This window comes from Euprymna scolopes, chromosome 13 (genome assembly GCF_053919585.1).
Source record: "Euprymna scolopes isolate OS-2025 chromosome 13, ASM5391958v1, whole genome shotgun sequence".
NCBI classification, from domain to species: Eukaryota; Metazoa; Mollusca; class Cephalopoda; order Sepiida; family Sepiolidae; genus Euprymna; species Euprymna scolopes.
The window spans coordinates 135132131-135159404 of record NC_136494.1 but is presented as its reverse complement, the minus strand read 5'-3'; the positions used below and the strand labels follow the sequence as shown (position 1 = coordinate 135159404).

General features: G+C 33.8%; 1 protein-coding gene across 1 annotated transcript in view; it reads right to left on the bottom strand.

The window, feature by feature from the left end:
• LOC145292194 (neuronal acetylcholine receptor subunit alpha-3-like) overlaps positions 1-27274 on the bottom strand; it is a 442298-nt gene that overhangs the window by 300872 nt on the left and 114152 nt on the right. Inside the window, exon 2 of the mRNA XM_080138499.1 lies at positions 2252-2344. Coding sequence (XP_079994625.1) covers positions 2252-2333 — 82 coding nt within the window. The 5' untranslated portion in view covers positions 2334-2344. The remainder of the gene's footprint in view (positions 1-2251; positions 2345-27274) is intronic.

The window sequence follows — 27274 nt, the reverse complement described above, 5'->3', positions numbered from 1 at the left end:
GAAGACGACAGGAAAAGCTTTATATTCTGATAATATTGTAACACACGAAACTGTATTATGGAGACGCTTTTAAATTGATTAACTGATGTGGATTGTAAATGCGATGAACATTATTTGTCGTAAAAGCAGTTAGATTGTAAAATTGGAGACTTGCAAATAGCAGACTATCTTATTTATTTCATAAGATCACAGGGGAGCTTTTTACTGAAATAGTCATACATTGGACGGATTTGATCGATAAATGTCTAAAACGCAGATATATATATATATATATATATATATATATATATATATACAGAGAGAGAGAGAGAGAGAGAGAGAGGGAGAGAGAGAGAGAAAGAGAGAAAGAAATTGAGAAAAATACAAATCCATAATGAGTCAGATAGCGCGTAAGTAAACTAGACTATTGAACTCCGTTATAGCTAACCGTTATAGAAGGAATACTTTGCACCATCAACTTATTTGAACGCTTGAAGAGAGGATAGATAGATAAGTATATATATATATATATATATATATATATATATACACAGAAAGATAGAGAGATAGATAGAGAGTGAGAGAGAGATTTCTATATTTTGATATTAGTTGATTGAGATTGTCGGACTGACTTCCTCATCTTGGTTGTTATCGTCACAACGTTTCGGCCGTTTTGCCCTCCGACCTTCATCAGGTGTTTTGTATTGAACTGGGGAACCGTTTGTTAGGAGTCTCGACCCCGACCCTTTATTATTATTACTACGGGGGTACCGTGTTTGGACTCCAGCTAGGCTCTGGGACATAGTTGCTGATTCTCTGTTTTGAATGTTACTTTTTCATTGCGTTCGTTCAGGATTGAACTCAGAACCTTTAGGTAAATGTAGACGTTGTATCAAAGTTTACAGTTACCCAAAGGTGCTGAGTTAAATCATGAACGAAGGCAGTGAAAAAGTAACATTCAAAACAATCAGCAACTATGTCCCAGAGCCTAGCTGGAGTCCAAACACGGTACCCCCGTAATAATAATAAAGGGTTGGGTTCGAGACTCCTAACAAACGGTTCCCCAGTTGGATACAAAACACCTGATGAAGGTCGGAGGGCAAAACGGCCGAAACGTTGTGACGATAACAACCAAGATGAGGAAGTCAGTCCGACAATCTCAATCAATGAAAACACCTTATCTCAAAAATAGACAATTACTATTTAATATTAGTGTCTAGCTTTCTGACAACAAAGAATATTCATATGATGTTTTTTGAGGCAGCGATCTTTAAATTGACAAATATTTTCTATAATTGCTTTTTTTTTCAATTATAGTAAGACAATTAATCATGAGCTTTCAGCAGAACGGAGCCACATACCACACAGCGTGCGATGCGATCAATCGACTTTGAGGAACATTTGGTGAACGAATAATTAAACGAAGTGGACTTGTCAACTGGCCACCTCGTTTGTGCGCTTTAATCTTATTAAATGATATTTGCGTAAAGGCCCATCTATGTGCTGATAAAGTTAATAAGGAAGACCACATGGGGGACAATACATGACGCGTTATTGCTGAAATACAGCCTAACATAAAGCATAGAAATATGAAAACTGCACTTTAAGATTATATCATATACGCACTAGTCGTGAAATTGCATTTACATTATAGATGCCAAAAATTTATCTTTTTCTTTTTATTGAACAACGTTTGTATTATGTAATATTTTTCTGTGATTTTTTATTTAAAGTTCGTTGACTCTAAACATTTTACATACACACGCACGAACGCATATATATATATATATATATATATATATACTAGTATTTAAGCCAGGCGTTGCCCGGGTGTTTGGAAGTGTATGTTGAGCAAAAAACAAGCAAAAAGTTTTTAAATTTTCACCCCTATTATGACGCCTTAACATTTATTGTTTTGGGCTCACATCAAGTTATTAAGTTACATCCATGTCCAAGGATCTAAAATATCTAAAATTTCAAGTGTCTAGACCCAAAATTGGCGGAGGAGTTTGGTAGAGTTCCCAAAAGTCAAATCCTTGAACTTGACCCCTTAACAGCCAAATTTCTGTCCGAAAATGGAGTACAAATATTTCCCCAAATCTCAGTACTCTGTATATTAAATTTCGAGTCTGTAGACTGAAAACTGACAGAGTTATTGCGTAGGAAAATGTACATAGAGACACACACAGGCACGTTCACTTTTATATATATAATAGATGTAGAGAAAGAGAGAGAGAGACAGAGAGAGGAAGAAAAGACGATTGTCACTTACCTATTCCTAATAAACAAGAGAGAGGTAAAATACATCGCATCCATTGGTTAACGAACGGCGAGGCTATAGTCAAGTCGGTCATAACGAAATACGCTGAAAAAGAAAACAAGCGATTATCATGACAGATTCAATAATTCAGATATTGAACGTTGAAATAAAATTAGCTTAATAACACATATAATATGCAGAAATTAAATTGTTAATGAAATGTTCAACTGCGCCCAAGGCGTCACAATGGCGATAAATTCAACACAGCGCTATTAGGAACATTGTAGGATTAGTGAGAAATACATACATATTAGGTTGCCACTTTTTTAAATGTTCGGCTGTTCTGTTGTGAATAATTACTTAACAAAGAAGATAGAAAATGGCGTTTTGTCGACTGTAAGATTGACAAGCGTAAAAACCTATTATTCAAATGATAAATGAAAAACCGAAACTTTTATTAGATGCCTCAATAAGTACATTTTATTCAGTACAAATTGAAATAATTATCAACTATGTGAAAAATGAAAGCATTTATTTTTAACGAATATAACAAGAACTGGAATTAACTTATTTGGAAAATAATTCTAAATAATTTCGATTATCTATTATGTACTGCTCGGTCGGACCCTCACTCTTTAAATTAGAATAGTATTTTCATCGTTACACACGCAAATGAGATAGTTTTTTAAAATTAAATTTTCACCCCAAACAAGGCACATTGTCACTTTGAAGTATTATCGAGGGCATAATTTGCGGGGGTATTATGAAGGGAGATGAGTAACAAGATGTCTGTCTGTTCACATTGCAGTTGAACTTCTGCATATCAGTACAGTTGGGAAAGCAGAATCCCAGAAGGAAGTTCCAAAGTATAGCAATTATGGGGAAGAAACTATTGAAGTAGAATGCTTTCTTACACCTAGGGATCTCTACTGTGAAGGGGTGGGATTAAGCTACTTGTCGGGTTTGTCGGCCGTATTCACGTGGAGGGGGTACAAGTGCTTGTAGTTCGTCAGAGTATTTAACAATAAAGTACTTGTAGAACAGGCAGAGGGATGCAACATTTCCCCAATGGAACAAAGGCTGAAGCTTAAATGACAGTTTAGGACCTATCAGGTCGGTGACTCTCTTATGAACCCTGTCAAGGAGTGAGATACAAGTAGCAGATGCACCCGGCCAAATGTGACAACAGTACTCTATACATGGACGAATGGTGGCCTTATAGAGGTACTGGATACTTTCAGGCGTAAGTAGCTTTATAGCACGGTAGAGAGAGCTCACCTTCTCTGCAGCAGCCTTGGCAATGCTCTAAATGTATCTATTTTAGTTCATATTTTTTGTGAACGTTAGGCCGAAGAGTTTAAAGGAAGTAGTTTCGGGTAATGAGATCTTGGCCATTGCTATTATTGGTAGTGAGAGTTTCTTGTAGTTACTGAAGGAAACAAGCTTAGTCTTGGCAGCATTGAATGTGACCATCCATTTTTGTCCCCATTCCACTATAGATTGGAGATCATCTTTTAGTGTTTCTGCCATTTCCTTAGATATGTGTTCATTTGCTTTCCCCTCGTGCCTGTTAAAGAGAGTAGTGTCATCAGCAAATATACCCATCTCAGAAACAATTTTATCAGGGAGGTCATTTATGAATATCAAGAATAATAAAGGTCCGAGGATGGGCCCCTCAGGTACTCCCGTATTTATATCATATTGTTTAGCTGTACGACCGTCGAGGACAACTTGGATTTTTCTCTTACTTAAGAAGGATTTAATTACTTAATGTATTCTTCCAGTGATACCATATGATCTAATTTTCCTTAGAAGACCATCGTGCTGTTCCTTGTCAAAAGCCTTAGATATATCGTCTACCGCTCTAGCCTCCCCTGTTTTGTCCAGTGAACGGTATGTACGTTCATAGATTACAGTTAGGATATCTGCTGTGGAATGGGCTTGCCTAAATCCATACTGATTGTCGTCAGGAGTTTAGAAGCTGTAAGGTGATTGACTTGAGTTTGATTAATTAAGTACTCAAATATTTTGGCGAAAAGCGGAAGAAGGCTAATGGGGCGATAATTTAGTGTTTCAGTTCTTTCGCCAGAATTCTTGAAAACTGGTACCACAGAAGCGGTTTTCCAGCAGTCAGGAAAGCAGAATTCGTTAAATCAGTTGGTGTAAAGTTTGGAGAGTACTGGAGCAACATCAGCAGAGCCTTTTTTAATAGCACAGCCAGGATGAGATCGGGTACACATGCTTTTGAAGTGTCTAGGTGTTTTATTATTCCATGTACTTTGGAGAGAGTTACCATGGTACTACTGTTTTACAAACTACATCCTGTCTAGTATCAAACTACGTAGTTTTATATTAATAAATACTTGCTGAACCACCATATTGTAATAACATCTCGTCTATTTTCTCAAGCATCTTCAATTCTTCCAAAGTACTGTTCCATCACCCAGATGATTATTTCATTAATTCTTATCCTCGAGTGTCTTTGGGTCGTAACAAATAGTGACTTATCAATAATAGTTATAAAAACAATGATATAGTATAATAAGTATAATTAATAATATATAATAAATAGTATATAAGTATAATAAAAAAATGTCTAATTATTTTCAGAAGAAGCTCTGTCAGTCGATCGAATAATCACACATTTTTCATTGCATTTTCACCCCAAACAAATCAGTGCCACTTTGATGTAGGTAGTTACTACTGGGGACCTAATTTGCAAAGACAGTATGTAGGGGGTTGGGCAGCAAGATATCTGTTTACTCCACACGTGAACTTATGCATGATCTATCTATTTATCTATACACACACACATATATATACATATATATATATATATATATATATATATATATATATATATATATATAGGGTGATGCAGAGCAACCTGAATATTAAACACAAATAATGCACGTATGCATGTACTTCTATGAACTGCAACTAGTATAACATTTTATTTTATATTTTACTAGTTTTAATGATGATAAAGTAGCGTCTATTCTTCTATATACACTGAGTTAATCGAACTCTATAGTTTCGGTTAATACTTTCCAGCACATCGATGGGTATGTTGGCATCATCTTGACGAATATTGTTTTTCAGCTGAGTCAATGTGTACAGGGGAGACTTAGCTGCTTGTTGAGGGTATTTACGTCGAGGAGGTACAAGGACTTGAAGTTCTTAGAAACACTTACCTTTACAAAACTTGTAAAATAAGCAGTCGATGGGACAGAAGTTATAGCCTAACTGACGGTGTGGGACCTATCATGCTAGCGAGTCTCCTTTGAATTCTGTCATATATATATATATATATATATATATATATATATATATATATATATATAACTACTTAATTTACTCACATAAAATTAATATACGAAAGTATAGATTTATGCGTAAACTTTAAGTATTTACTTCAAAAGTGCTCAATATGTTGGTAGAGCTAGTTAGTAATTTATAAAATATATATGGCGATTAAGCTACACTGAATATTCCGCGTTTCATCCACTCTAGGACACTTCATGCTTATGCGCATAAGCCTGAAGAGTCCTAGAGTGGATGCAACGCGGAATACTCAATGTAGCTTAATCGCCATATATATTTTATAAATTACTATATATATATATATATATATATATATATATATAATCTTGGAAGTTTTTTTACCTTTAACATTATAAAAAAACTTATTTGATTTTTATATTTTTTATCATTCGTTAGAAAACTATTTAGCACGCAAGCCATTTAATAACCTGCAATCACTGTATCAACTGGCTTTCTCGAATTCACTATAATACTAATGTTAATTTAAAGCATCATCAGTTGTTTACTATGAAATATTGTTTCGAGGATTTAAAACAAAACAGTATATAAAATCATGACTACTCAGCAGTGTTGATCACCCCCCCTTTAATCTTAAGAAGAAATTTTTTTTGAAAATAATCATTAGATCCAGTTTTCTATTCTTAATTAATTTGGCTAGCCTATTCATGTTATAAAAAATGAATTCCTTATCTGTGAGATTCATGTTTCCAAATTCAAAATGAATATATTTTAATTTACCAATCTTGTATTTATAAGATAAGGATTAATCCATATGACTAGTGATAACCCCCTACTATGATTAGTACTTTATATATTTACATTCTTATTTACTTAAAATTAAAAATATATAAAGGTTAAAAATATTCATAAATATATACACATTTTAAAATTATTTTATATAATACATTTTATACATTATTATATATAATAATATAGTTTTTATTAATATATTCTAGTTAATTTTATACGATTTATATATATATATATATATATATATATATATATATATATATATTGTTGTGAAGACGCCCACTAATTAACATAGGCGGGTGAGTGAGATATATAAAGGTATCAATCACCAATACCGGGTGAGTTCGGCAACGACCGCCATATAGGCAAGACGCCTATGCTGCCTCCAGTAAGACATGCAACGCGCCACCTGCCGGAATATATCCAACTGAAGTATATCTGAAGACATGTAAATATGTAAATATAACTTTTCTTCCTAATATGTTATTATATACCTTTACTTTCCGTGTTCTTGTTAATTATTTGTACAGACACAACAGTGGCGACGGGAACTGGAAAAATACTTACGCGGGATAAAATCCACTATTAAAACACAACAGCGGCGTCGAGAATAAAAAAAAAAGACTTATGCAGGATAAAATCCACGAGTAAACACAACAGTGGCATCGAGAATTCGAAAAAAGCCTTACGCGGGAAAATCCAGTACTAAACTCAACAGTTGTGTACAAAAAATACGTACTCGAGAAAGATTGACAAAAAAAATGTACTCGAAGAAAAAGAAATCTACTGTTTGAACACAACAGTAACATCGAGGATTTTGAAAAAGATTTACTCGAGAATTCACTGTTAGACACAGCCACAGTATTCGAAAAATAGTTTACGCGGAAAGTTATCACGGTCAACCCCCCCCAAACAAAAGAAAAACAAACGAAAGTAACTACAAAATTTTGTCGAGCGAAGATTTTCTCAAAACAAAAGAAAAACAAACAAAAGTAACTACAAAATTTTCGAACGAGCTATTCAAACACTGGATACTTGAAAGCAAAATACAAATAAGTTTTTCAAAGTGTTTACGAAAGTAAAAGAAAAAAAGGTGTTTTTGCTAGTACACCGTGTACTAAATTATGCAAATTGTCTTGAAGGAGAAAAGTGATTTTTTTCAGCTGTACCAAGAAAGGATTTTTTTCCTTGTACATAATCAAAACTTAACGGATTAAGAGAAAATAAAATAAAATACATTTTTTATCCCTCAATAGAAAAGGGGGGGGGGGAAGGGTCAGCGCCAAAAATAATATATCGATAGAATTCGGTTGACACACAAAAAAAAGCGAACCTAAAAACGGTTGTTCGTAGTTATTGTAAAAAGTGAATTAGTAAAATAGACTCCTTTTTCTAATCTTTGAAAAAAAAAACAAGATGGAGGAATTTGCTAAAATAATGACACAGTTCATGCAGAATCAGCAGATCTTACAAAAAGAACAGCATACGCTATACGCAGAAAGAGGCGGAAGACAAAATGAACGACTCATAAAATGCCTAGAAAGGCAGGACGAAAGGTTCGCACAGATGCAACTTGAACAGAAAGAACTATTAGAAAGATTAACAGCTAAGTCCATACAAGAAAGTAATACAACTTTCTCCAACACAACAATTGTTAACAGCATAGATATGTTCACATACGTACCGGAAGAGGATAAAACTTTTAAAGCATACTTCAAGAGGTATGGAGATATTTTCGGAACAGACTGCGAAAACTGGCTAAATGGAAAGAAAGTAAGTTTATTACTTTGAAAGCTTAGTATCAGTGAATATTGTAAATTTGTTGATTTCATATTGCCAAGGAGAACGAATCAGTTAGATTTCGCTGAGACCGTAAAGCTTCTTAAGGAGTTATTCAGACCGAACATGTCTCTTTTCCACAAGAGATGGTCATGTATGAATCTTAAGAAAACTGATGAGCAGGACTACCTGACATACGCGTCAGTAGTAAACAAAAAATGCGACAACTTCAAATTATCGGAACTCACAGTGGACGATTTCACATGTTTAATCTTTGCACAGGGTCTAGTATCCACAAAAAATTCAGAGATCCGAAGACGCGTTCTCTTAAAATTAGAGACAGAACAAGACCTGACATTGCAGAAATTAGCAGAAGATTGCCAAAGGGCAGTAAAAAAAGACCCCAGAGATATAGAAGAAGCAGGAGTGGCGTACATTAGGAAGATTAAAAAATCTTTCAGAAACTCAGGACAAAGAAATTTTGAGACTAGGCAAAATTAAAAAAAATACCCAAATTATAAATACTCAAATTATAATAACTACAGAAAACGAAATTACGATAATAATCAAAGGGGTTATAAAAAAACAGTATCAGATAATAATTGAAGAAGATGTGATGAAAAACATTTGGAAAAGGATTGTCCTTACCCAAATATAAGGTGCTACAATTGCGATAAAGTTGGACATAAGAGTGTTTGCTGCAGAACAAAAAATAGAGTACACCAAATGCGAACAAACGACAAAAGGAAAAATATTTTACGAAAATATGTATCAGTAAATATTTTCGACGAACAAGTGAAATTTCAACTTGAGTCTGGATCGGATTTGTCGTTAATAAACGCTAACACTTGGAAAACACTGGGTAAACCGACTCTTCAAAAAGTCAAGTAAAGGTGCACGAACAGTGACAGGAGACGAAATAAAATTCGAAGGGGAGATCATCCTGCCCAATAATTTAAATGGCACGACGAAGAAATTGAAAATCTTGGTAATTAAAGGAAGCGAGATCTTACTGGGAATTGACTGGATTGAAAAATTCAATCTTTGGGATAAACCAATGAACGCTTTTTGTAAAAAAATAACCAGTTGCACCCCAACATCAGAAAATATTAAAAACGATTTAAGAAAGAAATTCCCAGAAATATTTACTACTGGACTGGGAAGATGCAATAAATTGAAGGCTTCGTTCAAGCTAAAAAAAAAGAATGCAACACTGGTGTTTTAAAACAAACGGAATGTACCGTTCGCCGGTTTAGACAAAATAAATAGCGACCTAGATAGACTCGAAAAAACAGAAATCTTATCGAAAATCGAAACTAGCGTCTGGGCAGCCCCTACGGTGTACGTAAAAAAAAAGTCGTAACCAATTCGAGTCTGTGCAGACTTTTCTACGGGCCTAAACGATGAATTAAAAGACCACCACTACCCTCTACCAAACCCTGAGGAGATATTTGCTAGATTAAATGGTGGCAAAATTAAAAAATAGATTTTTCCGACACCTATTTACAAATTCCGATGGAAGAAGAATGCTCCAAGATATTATGCATTAACACGCACAACGGGTAGTGCAAATACAAGCTTTCAAGATCAAAGTTATGCCGCCGATTTTCCAATAAGCAATGGATACAATGCTGAACGGAATAGATTGTGCTTGTGCATACCTGGGAGAAATAATCACCAGGGGCACGTCCATAAGTGAACACCAAGAGCATCTGAAAGAAGTATTCACAAGAATAAAGGAATACGGATTCAAGGTGAAAGAAAACAAATGCGAATTTTGTTTAGACGAAATCAAATATTTAAGGCAAATAATAAATAAAGACGGTCTACGCCCAGACCCGGAAAGATCGACAGCAATTAAAAACATGCCGGCACCACATAATGTGACGACTCTACAGAGCTTCTTAGGTCTCGCAAACGAAATTCCACCGTTACCTGTACGGGAGACACTTTATACTGGAAACAGATCACAAGCCCCTAGTGACAATTTTTGGCTCAAAAAAGGGCTTGCAATTATATACGGCAAATCACCTACTCCGTTGCTAATTATGGCTTTCAAATAAAACATCTGGATTCAAAAAATAGGTCATGCGGATGGCCTGTCAAGGTTTATAGCGGAAATGGAGGAAACCATTAAAGAGTCAGTAATTGCAGCTATACGTTCCAATTATGAGGAAAAAACATGGTGGCGAATATAATAAAAGAATTACCAGTCACGTTAACCGATATAAAAAGGGAGGCTGAAAATGACGATGTCATCACAGACATAAAGAAAAAAAATAAGGGAAAATGATGAAAAAAACGCAAAGCCTATTTTATTATTTTAAATGGAGGTCACCAATTATCCAGGTCCTAAGGCCATTCAGGGATAAAGGTTATTGCGTATACAGTAAGATAGTATTGTAGTAATCATTATTATTGGGGTTTTTGATAGAGTGTCTTACTTAAGGGGGCGGTTTGTCAGGAGTTTGTTTATGTTGGACTTGAAGATGTCCAAGTTGTAGTCAGGTGGGAAACAGACAAGCGGCAGAGAGTTCCACTGGCATGCAGTTCTAAAAAAGAAGCTTTGCTCATGGAATCTACGTTTGGATTTAGGCACAGATAAAGAGTGGGGAAAATTATTGACAGTAGTTTCAGCCAGACGGGTCTTTATCGTGACAGATTGGCGAGGGGGGGCGAGGGATTGGAGCTCCGACGAGCACCTGCCATGGAAATAACGATAAAACAAAGACAGGCTCGCAACGTCTCTTCTGTGGGAGAGAGGTTGCAGGGAAGAGAAAAGGGCATCCCCCACTAAACCACGACATCTATTTTGTACTCTGTCAAGGCAGGATAAGCTGTTTTTAGCAGCTCCTGCCCAGATGTGACAGCAGTACTCCATCCTTGGACGTGCTTGGCTTTTATACAGATAGAGAAGTACATTAGTAGTGAGATATCTTCTGGAGCGGTAGAAGGATCCCACCATTTTCCCAGCGTCCCCGGCAACAGATTTGATGTACGTGCTCCATTTCAGATCAGGAGTAAAGGTCAAAGCCAGAAGCTTGTCAAAACATGGAACCTCCCCAAGACGAGAGCCATCCATTTCAATTGATTCCAGATGGGGATCAGAGCATTGATGATGTAAAGATAAAAGCTTGGTTTTGGATGCATTAAAAGTGACTAGCCACCTCTTCCCCTATTGTATCATGCGCTCAAGATCAGAGGAGAGAGAATCAGAGAGAACTTTGTCATTTACAGCCTTTGATGTGTTGCCGTAGATGTTCGTGTCATCAGTAAAGTAAAGATGTCAACGAATGATTTAAGTATGTGTTTTGGGAGATCATTGATGTAAATCAGGAAGAGAGTTGGGCCCAGGATGGACCCGACTAATTTTTGTCCACCGACCACTACTCTTATGAGCCTATTAGAGAGAAATGATTTAATGATTGAGAAAACATTTCCAGTTATACCGTAGCTGGAAATCTTGTCAAGTAGGCCTTTATGCCATACCTTGTCGAAGGCCTTTGATATGTCAAGAGCAATTTCCCTAGAAATGTAGCCTTTGTTCAGACATTCGCTAATCCTATGAGATATAACCGTTAGCACATCTGCGGTAGATCTTGCAGAACGGAAACCATATTGCGTGTCACTAAGGAGGTTATTTCTGCTGAGGTGGTTGACTATTTCTCTATTTAGTATGGATCCCAGCAACTGACTCATGACACACAGGAGACTTATAGGTCTGTACTGAGAGGGAGAGGACTTATCACTGAATTCTTAAATACAGGGCATACTGATGAGGTTTTCCAGGGTGTTGGAAAGCACTTCTTAAGGCAACGCTTAAACAGTTTTGTAAGTATGGGAGCAAGTTCAGGATAAAGCTTTTTTAACACTATAATTGGGATGACGTCAGGACCAGTTGCTTTACTGGAATCAAGGTTCTTGATTAGCTTGGCGACCTCACGCACAGATATTAGTATATTACCTAACGTGTTTTGTGTTATAGGAGGAAATATGGGGAGTTGACGGCCTTCGTCGCATAAGGTAGAATTAGCTGCAAAGTTCTTTGCAAATAGTCTGGCCTTGTCTGATGCTGATGAGAGACCTCTGGTCCATTGATAATGGGCAGGATAGAACGCACACTTCTGTTCAGGATCCTATTTGTTTTTTGTGAAAACCGGTGGGAACCAAGCCGCTGATCAGCTACTTTGGATCAAACAGACTGGGCATATAGCTCTCTTTCATTTTTTATTACTCTTTTGCAGTGGTTGCTGGCGTTCCTGAAAGCAGTGGTTACTGGCGTTCCTGAAAGACTCGAATTAATCATCATATTCCAGCAAAAATAAGATTTGGTAAGCCTTGTCGCACTCACCTTCCCTCTTCCACCTTAGAATGTGCCATTTGCCAAAACCCCCATGAAAATCCAGCATGTGCAAATAGATTGTTTTAGAATTTTACAAAGAAATGACTCTCAGAATGAGATACCGAGTTTGGAGCCAGTATCCATTCTTTCACGTAGGCCTTCTCTCTGTCGGCAGAAAGAATTCGTAAATAGACTTATTTGGGGGTTATTTAACTCTTCCCTTTGTCCCTATTTGTACATATATTTTACATAATTGTAAGTATTTTATTTTATTCATATTCCTACCCGTCTCTTTTTATTCTCCCCTAATAAAATTATATGCACACTCCATTAAGTCTCTGCTCTGACGTGAAAATTTTGCATAATCATCGATTAACTCTTGATGAGTTTGTATAGATACTTGGGTATATTATATTTTAAAAGAAATTGAAATAAATATTAAAATATATAGTAAATATAAATACATAAAACATAAAAAACCGTGGGGCATGTGGTAAGTAATATATACTTAGTGTATCCGTTGGTTGCTTTTGTTTTACTACATATCAACCCTATTCAGATTATTTCATGCCAAATCTAGTGATTAAGACATTTTTTAAAATTGAATATATATTTTTCCTCGACGGTTTCTATTTAACCTATAGTTGAGACCCTACCAGGTACTACCACTCCGGATCAGAGTGGTACCGGGAGCAATTAAAATTAAAGGGAGGCTCCACACTTCCCAAAGCCTGCAAACTGGGACCTCACCCTCGGATATAATTTAAGGTCATATACTTAGTGTATCAGAACTCTATAAGAATATATTAGTTTTTTTTTTATTTTGGAAACACGATTTCTTGGACAAAGGCAAACAACGGTAAGGAATACATTTTTTTAATAATATGAATGATTTAGCAAAATAATAAGGAGCTATAAATAGATCTGATATCCATAGCTTTATTTATTCTTGGTTTTGAGTATTGTGTTGTTTCATCAACAATGCTTAGTGTCATGATTTAGAGTACGGTTTTGTCAGCACAAATCTGTTTTCATGGTAAACAAATGATGATTTTAAAGCACCCAAGACATGTTTCAAGTAAAGACTAGTTGACAAACAAAACGTTTTAATATTTCCAGCATATTATATAACATAAGTATTTTTATAAAATAAATAACATATTAAGAATATTCACACAATATGTAAGCATTGCTAATAAGTTACAGCTCAATAGTTTCAAATGCAATGTAAAAAGACTTATATTACGTAATACAACTTCAGTAGAAATGGTTATTGTTTTGTAATCGTGATTTAAACATGTCAGCGCTAAACAATATTTGCATGTCTACACACGTTTCAGAAACTTCAGTTTTATTATCACGTTTACATATGGTATAAACGTCACAATTTAATGACTTTAATCATATTCTTTATCCGTTATCAACTTGAAGTTGGGCAACTTAGCATAGAAATATCCGAAATAGTTTTAAAAACAAAACTACTGAAAGATCGCTCAATACGTGGTATCGACGAAAAGCCGATGTTTGACGTTTTCAATAGAAATCACGTGGTTAGCCTATCATTGCGTAAAATGTTAATTTTTTTTTTCATTAAAATTTTTCTGAATATTTAAGCAGTTCTAAAAACTTATTTTTTCTATATGCCTGGTTCTTGAAACCTGATATGCTCTGGAGGCGATATAATATCTTCATTGAGCTTTTTTAGAACACTTTTTACTATTTTAAAGAACTACATACCTTAAAAAGTACACATTTTTATCTTCAGCGGAGGTATATATATATATATATATATATATATATATATATATATATATATATATATATATATATATATATATATATTAGAACCCTCCAACCCACTTTAAATGATATCGCATTCGAAAAAAGAATTAACGTTCTAAAATGTCTTGCGTAGTACGAATTGGACGGGCTTTCTTAACGGTGTCCACGAACTTGCTGATTTTAATATTTTAATTTTTAAACAACTTTTATTTTTAATCGACTTTTCATCGACTCTATATATTTTAACTTATAGTTGTTTACTGTATATCTTAGTTTTCACTTTTAATTCTAATTTTGCTCCTTTGCGCTTACACTTCAACATCTGGTGATGATACATTGACGAATTCAAAACGCTCGCGACAGCAACTATGGAACTTTTATTAATATTTTTGATTTCGATACAAAAAAGATTGTACGAAAAATCGAAAAATGAAAAAAAGAATCTTCTGCAAAGTGGCCCCGTTGTATTAAAAACTATTTGCTTATACATACATACATACATACATACATACTTATCTATCTATCCTCTCTATAAGTGTGCACATAAGTTGATGGTGCAAAGTATTCCTTCTATAACGGTTAGCTATAACGGAGTTCAATACTTACGCGCTATCTGACTCATAATGGATTTGTATTTTTCTCAATCCCTTTCACTCTTTCTTTCTCTCTCTCTCTCTCTCTCTCTATATATATATATATATATATATTTATTTATATATATAACTCTTTAGGTCACATAGAGACACACACATATATATCTAGCTTATATCTATCTACTATTATATAAAAGTAATTTTGTGTGTTTGTGTGTGAGTTCCTTCCTGATAAGTTCTGGAACGGCTGAGCCTAACTTTTGCTAATTTAACACAAAGGTAATTTATATGTCCGCAGTGTTCGTAGATATGTTATTTATAGAAATTCATCTGATAAGTATAGAAAATGGAAAAAACTTGATCTAAAAATAATCTTTCTCTTATAGATAAAAAAGAAGAAATTTTATAGCAGAATAGTTTATGTCACACCGGCCGGTGTAATGTAAAATATTCACCTGTAAAAATTCCTCCTTTTTATCTATAATAGGAGATGTATGAGATCGTTAAGCCCAAATATCAGCTGACGAGATATTGTAAACAAAGACAGATGGAATTTGATAAGCGATATTATCTTCTTATTATTTTTATTATTTTTCTGCGAATTAGTTCACCGGGTAACTTATTCCTCGTATTATATAATCGTCAATTAAGGATTGATTCTATAATAATGTATAAGCATTGTACATAAAATATTGTGTGCAGTGTATTGTATAACCGGGCAACGCCGGTCGACCGGTTAGTGTGTATATATATATATATATATATATATATATATATATATATATATATATATATATATATATATATATATACAGGGCTCCTTCAGTTTTTGACAGACTATGGATACCCACGAAGGGGTGTCTTTGCGTGAAATTTTTGTGACAGGAGGTGCGCAATCTCCAACCACACCTCTCCTTAGTCGATATGGTTTAATACCAGTGGCCAGTGAAGTGTGTACAGGACGACTGGAAACAAATGCTGAGATAAGCGGAGAGCTATTACAGTGCCTAGAATTCCCAAATGGTCACCCATCTGGTACCGACCAAGCTCGACGTTGCTTAACTTCGGTGATCTGACGAGAACCGGTGTGTCAACGCGATATATATATATATATATATATATATATATATATATATATATATATATATATATATATATATATATATATATATATATATATATATATATATATATATATATATATATATATATATTATGTAATCCTAAACTTACTTATTAATTGTTTATCTTTTTATTTTTTTATTTTATCTAATTCATCTATTTCCATTTCATATATTAGTAAAAATAGTAACCGTATTATTTTACATTTTCTTATTGGGGAAGTGGTATCATCCACTGGAGAGCCATGTCTTTAACAGCTGTCCTGTTTTTAAATCTCCGAAACAGCTACATGGAAAGCAGCTGATGATCTATTTACAAGATTTTAGTTAAGGCTTTCTCTTTTCATCCTTATGTAGTTTAATTCTGTTTTAAAAGTGAAGACTTTTGCGAAATTGGCTTATGCAAATGCTAAGTCTATTTCTATTTAACAATTTTAGTTAATGCTTTTTTTCATCCTTATATAAATGAATTCTCTTTTGTCATTATAAACTTTTTAGAAGTCGGATTATGTAGGTGCGATAGGTTAAAGTTAATATTTTTTCCGGAAATTTAAACTGCATTCTTTATTTTTATTTTTGCATTTTTTTATTCCAAGCTTTTTTCAACCATTTGTTCGATTAAAAATTCGATATTATACGTAAACGCTTACTTTCTTCAGTGTTAAAGAGCATCTCTCCCCCCTCTCTGGCTTTCTTACTCTTTCTATTTTCTCTCTGTGTGTCTCTATTAGAGAATAGAGAAAGAGAGAGGGAGAGGGAGAGAGAGAGAGAGAGAGGTGAATAACGTGGACAGTGGACACGTTTGCAAAAGAAGGGTCAGCTGACCAGATGACGTGCTATCATGTGATGAGGTTAGCTGATTCTTTCTTGCAGTTGGGTTTCGGGTGTTGAATAAGACAGACGGCTTTTCAGCTGTCCCCCCCTGGGCTGGGGAGGACGCTGACGTGTATCATCAAACAAGCAAGGTTCACCTCCATTCTGTGTCGACCTTTGGAAGGTGAATAAAAACTATAAAACCATTTCATCGTCTTGGAGTGAATTCTTCATCCAACAGGCCAGCTCCCCTCCAAGAGACAATGAAAACCAGAGGAACAACCGACGACACATGAATAAAGGTATGTTAAGAAATGCATGCACACAAACACACACCCACGAAGACATCAAAAATAAAACCATTAGAAACTAGACGATCACGTACACGAATCTCCTTGACAAAATCTCCTTTATGACAATCCCGAATATATAACATATTCGTTTTGGTGCTCGTGACTAAGTTCACATCATCGATGTGAAGTCGAACCTGTGTTTAAGAAATACGACGTGGAAACAGGTCCTTAAAAGGGAAAGGAGATTTTAAGACAAGAAAAAAACAAAAACAAAAACAAAAAAACTATACAACACAATAAAATGTCTGGAAAAAAAAAAAAAAGAGAAAGAACATTAGTAGAAAAAAAAGAAGAAATACAAATCAACACACACACAACGATGGTCCGTTAAAACACTAAGTAATAAGGAAAAATAATAGTAAAGAGAAAAAAAAAGAAAAGAAAAGAAAAAAAATTCTGTGAGAAAAACAGTAGAATAACTTGGAAAAAAAACAGCTATAACGAAAGACAAACTGATAAAATATTGTTAATTTTGAATTAAACAGCAAGTGTAAAACAGAAGGACAGAAAGAAAGAAAGAAAAAGAAAAAGAAAATAGAACATATGACTTGTTAGCTACAACGTGTGTGTCAGAAATGAGCCTGTCACCTTACTAAAAAAAAAAACATGTCAATCACGAAAGGTTTGTTGTTAATAATAATTTTTGTTGCAATTTTGGACTGCGAAACTTCATGTGCTTTTAGTGAAAAGACAATGATCATGTCCTGTAAAATGATTTTTTTTCTTTTTCGCTGATTGTGCGATTTTTTTCGTAGGAATTTTTTTTTTGCTGACGTGGACAACATTTTGTTGTTTGGATTTTATTTATTGCTAAGATGGGACTTTCTGAATGCTTATAGGATATTTTTGTATTTTTTTCATTTATTTTCTTTATGTAATTGATGTGTTCTAAAATGGTATTGTGCAGGATTTTCTTACTCTGTGACATGTATTTTTTTTTCGCAGAATGGGGAGGTGGAATCTTGCTTGTGGGGTCTATGGAAAGAAGGATTAATAAAAGAAAAAATGTGTTTTTAATTAATTAAATAGTAATAATAAAATAGGGAGAAAGAAATAAGATTTAAACAGTGTAATAAATGATTTAAAAAAAAAAAAGTTTCGGAAGAGTCAAAGGTTCAGTCGGTATTAATTTCAATTTTCGAAATGTAGAATAAATGTTCTATTCGACATGAGTGACGTTTTGACCACATAAGTAAGGTAGAAAAAAAAGGATAAATATAGGGTTAAATAAACTATATGAAGAAATGAAAGAAAAAAGTGGGGCGTGAATGGAATTTAATTTCTGTGGCAAGCATGTTAGAATTTTGGAGAGGTGTTGAATTACATGGGTAGTTATTAATTTCATTATTCTCGGGAAATGATTCGAATTTTATTTTTTTTTATCGTGATTTCTGTTGATTTCGAGTAGAATCAACATGGAGCAAGTTTGAGTACTTCATGTGTGGAAATCCGATGTTTTCCGTGAAGCTATGTGTCTTCAAGGCAGGTTGCGCTTACCGACTTTGGAAAAAAAAAAAAGAAAGTTTTTTCTGACATAGCAGTGAACGGAATGTATTCTGTCCAGCGTGAGCGGATCTAGTTGTAATCAACTTCAGGGAGCAAATGAAATGCCCTCTGACATGGTGTAAGGGGCAGAGGGGGTGCAATGGCTGACGTGGCCATTATGTTACGAATCGCTCAAGAGAAGATGAATGAAATATGTATGCAAGTACTTAGGAAAATAAAATGTTACCATATTGTGAATTAAAGGTACCAAAATTAAAAAAAAAACCATGCTGGGTGAATTTAATTGGTATTATTAAATTAAATTATTTTGGAATAGATTTGGTTGGTTTAGTTATATTTTAGGGACGTTTAGCGCGTAGTTGCATTTTTTTTCATGAGAATTACAAGGCGATTAGGCTGTAGAAAGCAGTTTTTTCTGTTGTTTTATTTTTTTTTTATAAGCCACGGTATTGTCACAAATTAGAAAATTTGGCAGGGGAAATACTATTTTAGAGTAATGAGAACCCTGTTAAAACAATACTAGTGGTTCCAGTGAGTTGGAAGATGCCACGTAGGCCCAAGCAACGGCAATAAGTCTTGTCCAACAAAAGTCTGGCGTGCGAGGTCGCGATAATTCCTCAGGGTACGGAGCGACTGGACAGTCGGTACCAAGCCTAATCACGGGGAGATAGAAGAAAGGGAAAGATGCAGATTACGTAAGGGACAAGATAGAGCCTTATTATTTTTTTTTTTTTTAGAGGAATGTGTGAGGGATATCTGGGTTGGAATCTTGGGACTTGCTGGGAATGCGGAAAAATCACAAAGGGAAAACTACTTAGTTAGAAATCGATGGCGCATTAGTTAGGGAGTGATGATTCCGTATCTTGTCGGGTTCCAGGAACTCAAACAGGCTCCGAGTGAATCAGTGTGAAGGCGTATCTTGACTTAGACCAACCAAGGGAGTTAGTAGAAGAGCTTTGTGAAGTCCCGAAGTAGTAGATTGAATAGAACAAAGCTCCAGTAATAGGACCACTCAGAGAAAGACGTCAGGGCATTACAGTAAAGGAAAAAAAAAACTGGGACTTAGGCCTATGCTGAAAGTCGAGAACGCGAGTAGGATGGTTGGGTCGGAAGAGCATCAGACTTTTAATCTGAGGGTCTGGGGTTCGAGTCCCCATGCGATAAAGCTACCACCAACATGGAGCATCCGACGTTCTGGCCGTAATTGCGATATGCTGGCCCCATTTCGAAAAAGTGATCGAAAATGGAGTCTCCATTTGTTTGGCCAAGTGGTCCAAATAAAGAGCAGAGTCAGTGGAAAATATCCAACAATGCGACCGCCTAGACAAGATGTATATCTGCAAAGCTGTATCTTTGTCTAACTTGGAAGCAAGTTAATGTCTAGGAGGGACTTTCGAGAAGCAGCAGAAGGGTTGATAGTGTTGTAGAAGAGTACTGGTGCCTGATCTTTCTTGGAAAAGGGTTGAGTCCGGAAAGTGAAAAAATAAAGATGTACTTCGGACATAATTATTTTTTTTAGTTAGTTAGTTATTAAAAATGTATGGCTTGCCATACATTTTGATAAAAAAGGGGTGGAGGAATGTTAAAGAGCATCTCTCCCCCCCCTCTCTGGCTTTCTTACTCTTTCTATTTTCTCTCTGTGTGTCTCTATTAGAGAATAGAGAAAGAGAGAGGGAGAGGGAGAGAGAGAGAGAGAGGTGAATAACGTGGACAGTGGACACGTTTGCAAAAGAAGGGTCAGCTGACCAGATGACGTGGTATCATGTGATGAGGTTAGCTGATTCTTTCTTGCAGTTGGGTTTCGGGTGTTGAATAAGACAGACGGCTTTTCAGCTGTCCCCCCCTGGGCTGGGGAGGACGCTGACGTGTATCATCAAACAAGCAAGGTTCACCTCCATTCTGTGTCGACCTTTGGAAGGTGAATAAAAACTATAAAACCATTTCATCGTCTTGGAGTGAATTCTTCATCCAACAGGCCAGCTCCCCTCCAAGAGACAATGAAAACCAGAGGAACAACCGACGACACATGAATAAAGGTATGTTAAGAAATGCATGCACACAAACACACACCCACGAGGACATCAAAAATAAAACCATTAGAAACTAGACGATCACGTACACGAATCTCCTTGACAAAATCTCCTTTATGACAATCCCGAATATATAACATCAGTGGTCTTATGATTTTGACCAGGGCTGTATATATATATATATATATATATATATATATATATATATATATATATATATATATATATATGAACAAATAATTAATAAAACATGCTAAAAGCATCTTGAAAAAGAGTTAAAACATATTTAATTTTAAAAAGGAAGCACAAGAGAAGTGGATAGATAGTCCTTAATCCGCGGCGTTTCGAATAAAATACACTACTTCACATCATTTATATATATATATATATATATATATATATATATATATATATATATATATATATATATATATATACCAATGTTTTTGTGACCTTCTGTACAATTTTAAATAAATAAATATTAATCTCTTATATTGAAAATTTTTATCTTTGTAATCGAGCGCTTTGTTGGAATTCTTTCCCATAAAACAGTAAACGCGCGCGCGCACACACACAAATATATATATATATATATATATATATATATATATATATATATATATATGTATGGGAGAGTAAACATCCGAATTAATATCCCGCTAACAGTTTCGTACGGAAATCTAATTTCCGCTGTACATGTTATTAACCATTACTTAGGAAGATGTATTTACCATATAAAAACTCCCACAACCAATGAAACTTTCGAAGACTTTGTTAAATCGCCATTTCATACTACTGTTGAAAACTACAACGTATATAAAACTATGTTACAATTTATTATTTTTTTAGAGTTGTTTTTGAACCAAAATCTACAAATTTTGGAAATTCTCTTTAAGTGCACATATTTCAAAATACACTCGAAAGCAGAATGTTTCTCAGAATCTCATGTTGCAAACTATTCATCTATCTATAAATGTAGCAAACCTGACTTAATCAATATGTATTTCTCTGAAGGTTGTCAACCAACATATTTCAATTATGTATGCTTATAACTCATTGTTTTTGGAATTAAGTTACATCCATTTGAATTGGCTCTAAAAATCGAAGTTTGCTATTTATTCACCGGAGAAGATTGCTATTCTATGCCTCTTTAACTATATGAGTACACGCTCTCATTCTAACAGCGTATATCACCCTCATGGCTATATTTCATTTTGTTTTCTATTAATAATAAAGGATAAAAAAAATGAAACTTGGAATCATAAACAAGAGGGCATATTAATGCTATCAAGTCAATAGTTGAAGAAATATAGATGGCTATATATAATTGAATAGGTTAGGAAAGAAAAGGAGAGAGAAAAATATTTTTCTGTCTTTGTATATTTTGAACTTAACTGGTCCCTATTAATTATATCTTTCTTTCTCTCCTCTTCTCTCGCAATATATATATATATATATATAAGTGGTCTTATGATTTTGACCAGGATATATATATATATATATATATATATATATATATATATATTATTTGTGCGAATGGAAATTTACATAACCTTCTTGGATTCTGCATCTTTGGATTTTACCGTCATTGGATAGTATATTATACACAAGACTATCTATTCAAGTGAATCACTTTTTTATTCACCCAATTCCCACTGCTTCACTTTTTGTTATCAAGATCTGTGACTTACTTGTCGTTCCATTTAATAATTTTGCAAGCAAAATCCGAGTCCCCCTTTTTGCTAAATCCTACCCTGTGATGATGATGACAGTATTTCTTCGAAACTCCGCGGATTAAGGGCTATCCACTTATTTAGTGTTTCTTTTTTTTAAATCAAATATGTTTTTAACTCTTGTTCAAAGTGTTTTTAACATGTTTTATTAACTACATGTTCTTACACACACACACACACACACACACACACACACACACACACACACACACACACACACACATATATATATATTGAAAAATGGTCCATTACAATTCTAATATAAATAATATTTTAATAACACCCCATGAAAACGGAAAGAAAACAATTGTTTAAAAACAATTGTGTCATCAGGAGTGTGAGCTTCGTTATAGAAGCATTGATTGCAAGCAAGTAAAATATTTGTTCATTTCCGTAAAATTGCATTATTATTTGGCTTTCGAGCGCACTTGATGCGTATTTTATTTTATTAAAACGATTATAAGTTAAACAATTTTCTAGAGCGAAAATGAAACATAAAGTCAAGGTATTATAACGGGAACTTATTGTAAAATACAACATTGTGAATCAAAATTTCAAATTCCGCAAGAACGTACTTGTTAACCTAATATTAAAAGCATCATGTATTCATTTAGAAAAAAAGCATTTAGCAACCATTTAACCAATCAATCAATCAACCAATTAACTAGAAGAGACATTTCATATTCTTAGCATCATCGTCTGCCCGATTACCCGTAGCTGACTTTCAGTCGTGTCTAGTGTCATTCTCTGTCGTTGGTCTATTATCATGTTCATTAATGTATACGTGTGACATGACTTTGAAAGCTGCCAATACTGTTCACAGGGAAGAGTAGGAGGAGGACGACGGTGTTCACACTCCTCTCTTCTTCTTCTCTATCTTGCCTCTTCATTTTTCATTCTTTTCTATTAAATGCGCTATTTTCTTTTTCATATTATTCAACACTTTCGACTTTTTTTTCTGTGGAGACCGGTCTATGCTAGTTTAGGTCAGGATGTGCAATAGCCGGTATTCATAGTGTATTTTAGGGCCTCCTCTTGGCCCAGTCCTGTAAGCAAGCTTGTAATAGAACATTTTTAGAAGCACCCTAAATGAATCCAGTGTATGAACGCAGTGGTGGATGATGGTTGCTTGATCCAAAATGTCTGTGTTTAGAATTTAGATTCTGGAAATATTTTTTTGTATAGTAATGAGGGTATGATCACGAAAATTTGAAAGTTTCAATTCATAAATATGGGTGATAAGAACTGGCCAATCAGATAGAACCACACTCTGCTACCAACTAATTAAAAAAACAGAATCACTTCATTAAATATACAGAGTTTCTTAAGAATTCCAGCACGTTTTTTCTTCACACGAAAAGGAACTTTGCTAGTGGTCTCAGGATGTCTTTGCATTGTCTAACTACCGGAAACTCTGTTGTTTTTGTCTGCAGGTTTTAACAATTCAAAGGTCCCCTGAGTTGATACTGGCATTTTGTTTGGAACATTTCTCTTCTTCTGTAGAATTTGCCTGGGGTTTCGTTGTTGAAAGAGCTTTATGGATTTTACATCGCTTTCATATGAGGTCCATCTTTTGCAGGATTATAAAAGTGTGGATAAAACTACTTCCTTAAAGACAATGATTTTAGTACCATCGTTAATGCGTTGTTTTAAATACGCAGAACATTGTCTAAAGACGGAAAAGGCTTAGTCGTACCTACATGTGGGAGTAAATGTAAAAATGCTCCTTAGGTATGCAAACTGCTTCATTACCTCAAGCGGTTGCTTATTTCGTTATAATCAAGAGTTATAAAACCTTGCAAAACTGTTTATTATACGTCGAAAAAAAAAATTGCACACTTTTAGCATAGACTTTCACTCTCAGAATGCTGTTTTCAATTTTACTATAATTTGTCTTTTTACTCGTTTAAAGCAATTTTCTTGCATTCCAAGTCGTGCAACTTCTAATTTCTCGTCGTTGCTGACATTAAATTGCTGTTTGCACATCCATCATGACGAGGACAGAAAGGAAGATTAACCCGATCATCACGCTATCTTGTAAACGGGCCAACATTAATCATGGTGGGCGAAAAGAAAATTTTCTCTGCAGATGGACAACATGGAACAACCTTGGCTTGATAAATCATATGAGTCAACTCAAGCCCGGAAGAAAAAAGAGCAAACAAATTGGATGCCAAAGGATGAAAAGAAAATCAAAATTGCGTTAATGCCATCGGCTGTTCGTATCGAAACTCTGTCAACATTGGCAATGGTTATCTCCAATTTAGCCAAAAGCTGAACTAAATGATTTACCTACTCCTATTTATTACTCAGCTCTAATCTAAACAAACTATATCTAACCATTCTGTTTGTTTTCTTTGCCAATTTTCATCATCAAAAAGTATCGTAAATCAATAAAAATATCGAATTAAAAAAGGAAACAATTCGATTATGAACAAAGTTTACATCCTTATACAGCCTTCCACCGCACGTGCATTTCAGATGTTTTATCACCGCATAAATGGAGGGATCCGGCATATGGAGCAATCAGTGCGTTTTTTTTTGATAAGCCAGGGGCACGTTCGAAAAAGATTTTTCTGATTAGACCAAAATTGAACCATGATATTTAGCGTTTGCATTTTAAAATTTAATTCAATCCATTCTATATAAGAAAATAAGGAGATAATGTATTATAGATTACAATGTATTGTGGAATAATCCACTGCATGTCGACGTGTAAAGCTTTCCTGTGCACCGCAGAATGTCATCGACTAAAGCAGAATATCAATCAATTTGATTAAAAATGGGCGATCCCATCGATATCGATGACAATAACATTATTGTGAAACATTCGTTGATCATTATTAAACCTCGAGTAATGAAAGATCTCGTTTTAAGTTTTAATAAATGGTTATGAAAATGACGATATCAAATAAAAAAATTTAAATTACATTGACATTAAGATATTCTCTTAATTACAGACTCACCCCTATTACGTAATCGTCAAAAACTATATAGGTCATCATCATTTAAAAACTATATGTGTCATCATCATGTAAAAATATATATGTAATCTTATTTAAAAACAATATATGTCATCACCATTAAAACCTAAATTCATCATCAGTTAAAAATTATATAAGTCATCATTATATAAAAATTATATAATTCATCATCATTTAAAAACTATATAAGTCATCATCATATAAAAAACTATATAAGTGATCATCATTTAAAAACTATTTAGGTTATCATCTTTTAAAACTATATAGGTCATTATCATTTAAAAACTAAATAGTCATCAGTAATTAAAAACTATATAATCGTCATCATTTAAAAACTATATAAGTCATCATAAATAAAAAAAATATATATAAGTCATCATAATTAAAAAACTATATGTCATCATCACCATTTAAGAACTCTATAGGTTATCACTATTTAAAAACTATATAAATCATAATTTTTTAAAAACTATATAAGTCATCATAATTTAAAAAGTATATAAGTCATCATAATTAAAAATATATATAAGTCATTATCATCATTTAAAAACTACATAGTCATCAGTAATTAAAAACTATATAGTTCATACACATTTTTAAATCATAAACGTTATCATCATTTAAAAACTACATAATCCTCATAATTTTAAAACTATGTAGGTAACCATCATTTAAAAACTGTAGGTCATCCTAATTCAAAAGCTATATAAATTATCATTATTTAAAAACTATATAAGTCATCATCATTTGAAAACTATATAGTCACAATAATTAAAAAACTATAAAAGTCATCATTAAAAACTATATAGGTCACCATTATTTGAAACCTATATATGTCATAATTCTTTAAAAACTATATTATTCAGCAATATTTTTAACTATACATGCTATCATCATTAAAAACTATATATGCCATCATTATTTAAAACCAATAGAGTACCACAATTTTAAAACTATATGGTCTATTATAATTTTATAACTATATAAGGCTATCACTATTTAAAAACTTTATAAGTCATCATCGGAAAAACTATATAAGAAATCATCATTTAAAAACTATATAAATCATCATAATTCAAAAATTATATGTGTCATCATAATGTTAAAAGTATATAGGTTATAAACATTTAAAAACTATATAGACCGTCATTATTCAAAAACCATATAAGTTCTCATCAATTAAAAACTAAGAAATTATTATTTCATAACTATATAAGTAAGCCATCATTTAAAAACTATATAAATGATCATCATTTAAAAACTATATCAGTCATCGTCATTTAATAACTGCATAGCTTATAATCATTTAAAAACAATATAGGCAATAATCAAGTAAAAACGATAAACATCATCATTATTAAAACTATATAAATCATAATTTTTGACAAACTATATAAATCATCATAATTTAAAAACTATATAAGTCATCGACATTTAAAAACTATTGGAGCCATCATTATTTAAAAATAATATAAGTCATATTTTTAAAACCGTATAAGTCAAAATCATTTAAAAACTATATCGGACATCATCATTTAAGAACTATATAAGTTTGCGAGCCTGTTTCTGTTTTATCGTTATTTCCATGGCAAGTGCTAGTCTGAGCTCCAATGTCTACCCCCCTCGCCAATCTTTCACGAAAACCACTCGTCTAGCTGAGACCACTGTCAATAAATTTCCCCACTCTTTATCTGTGCCTAAATCAAAACGTAGATTCCATGAACAAAACTTCTTTCTTAGAAGTGCACACGTGAGGATCTCTTTTCCGTTTGCCTGATTGCTATCAGACTACAACTTGGATGTCTTCAAGTCCAATATAAACAAATTTCTGATGACATGCCCTCTTAAGTAATCCCTTTTACTTAATCTCCATTACTAACGATTACTACGATATTATCCAATAATTAATGTACACAGAATAACCC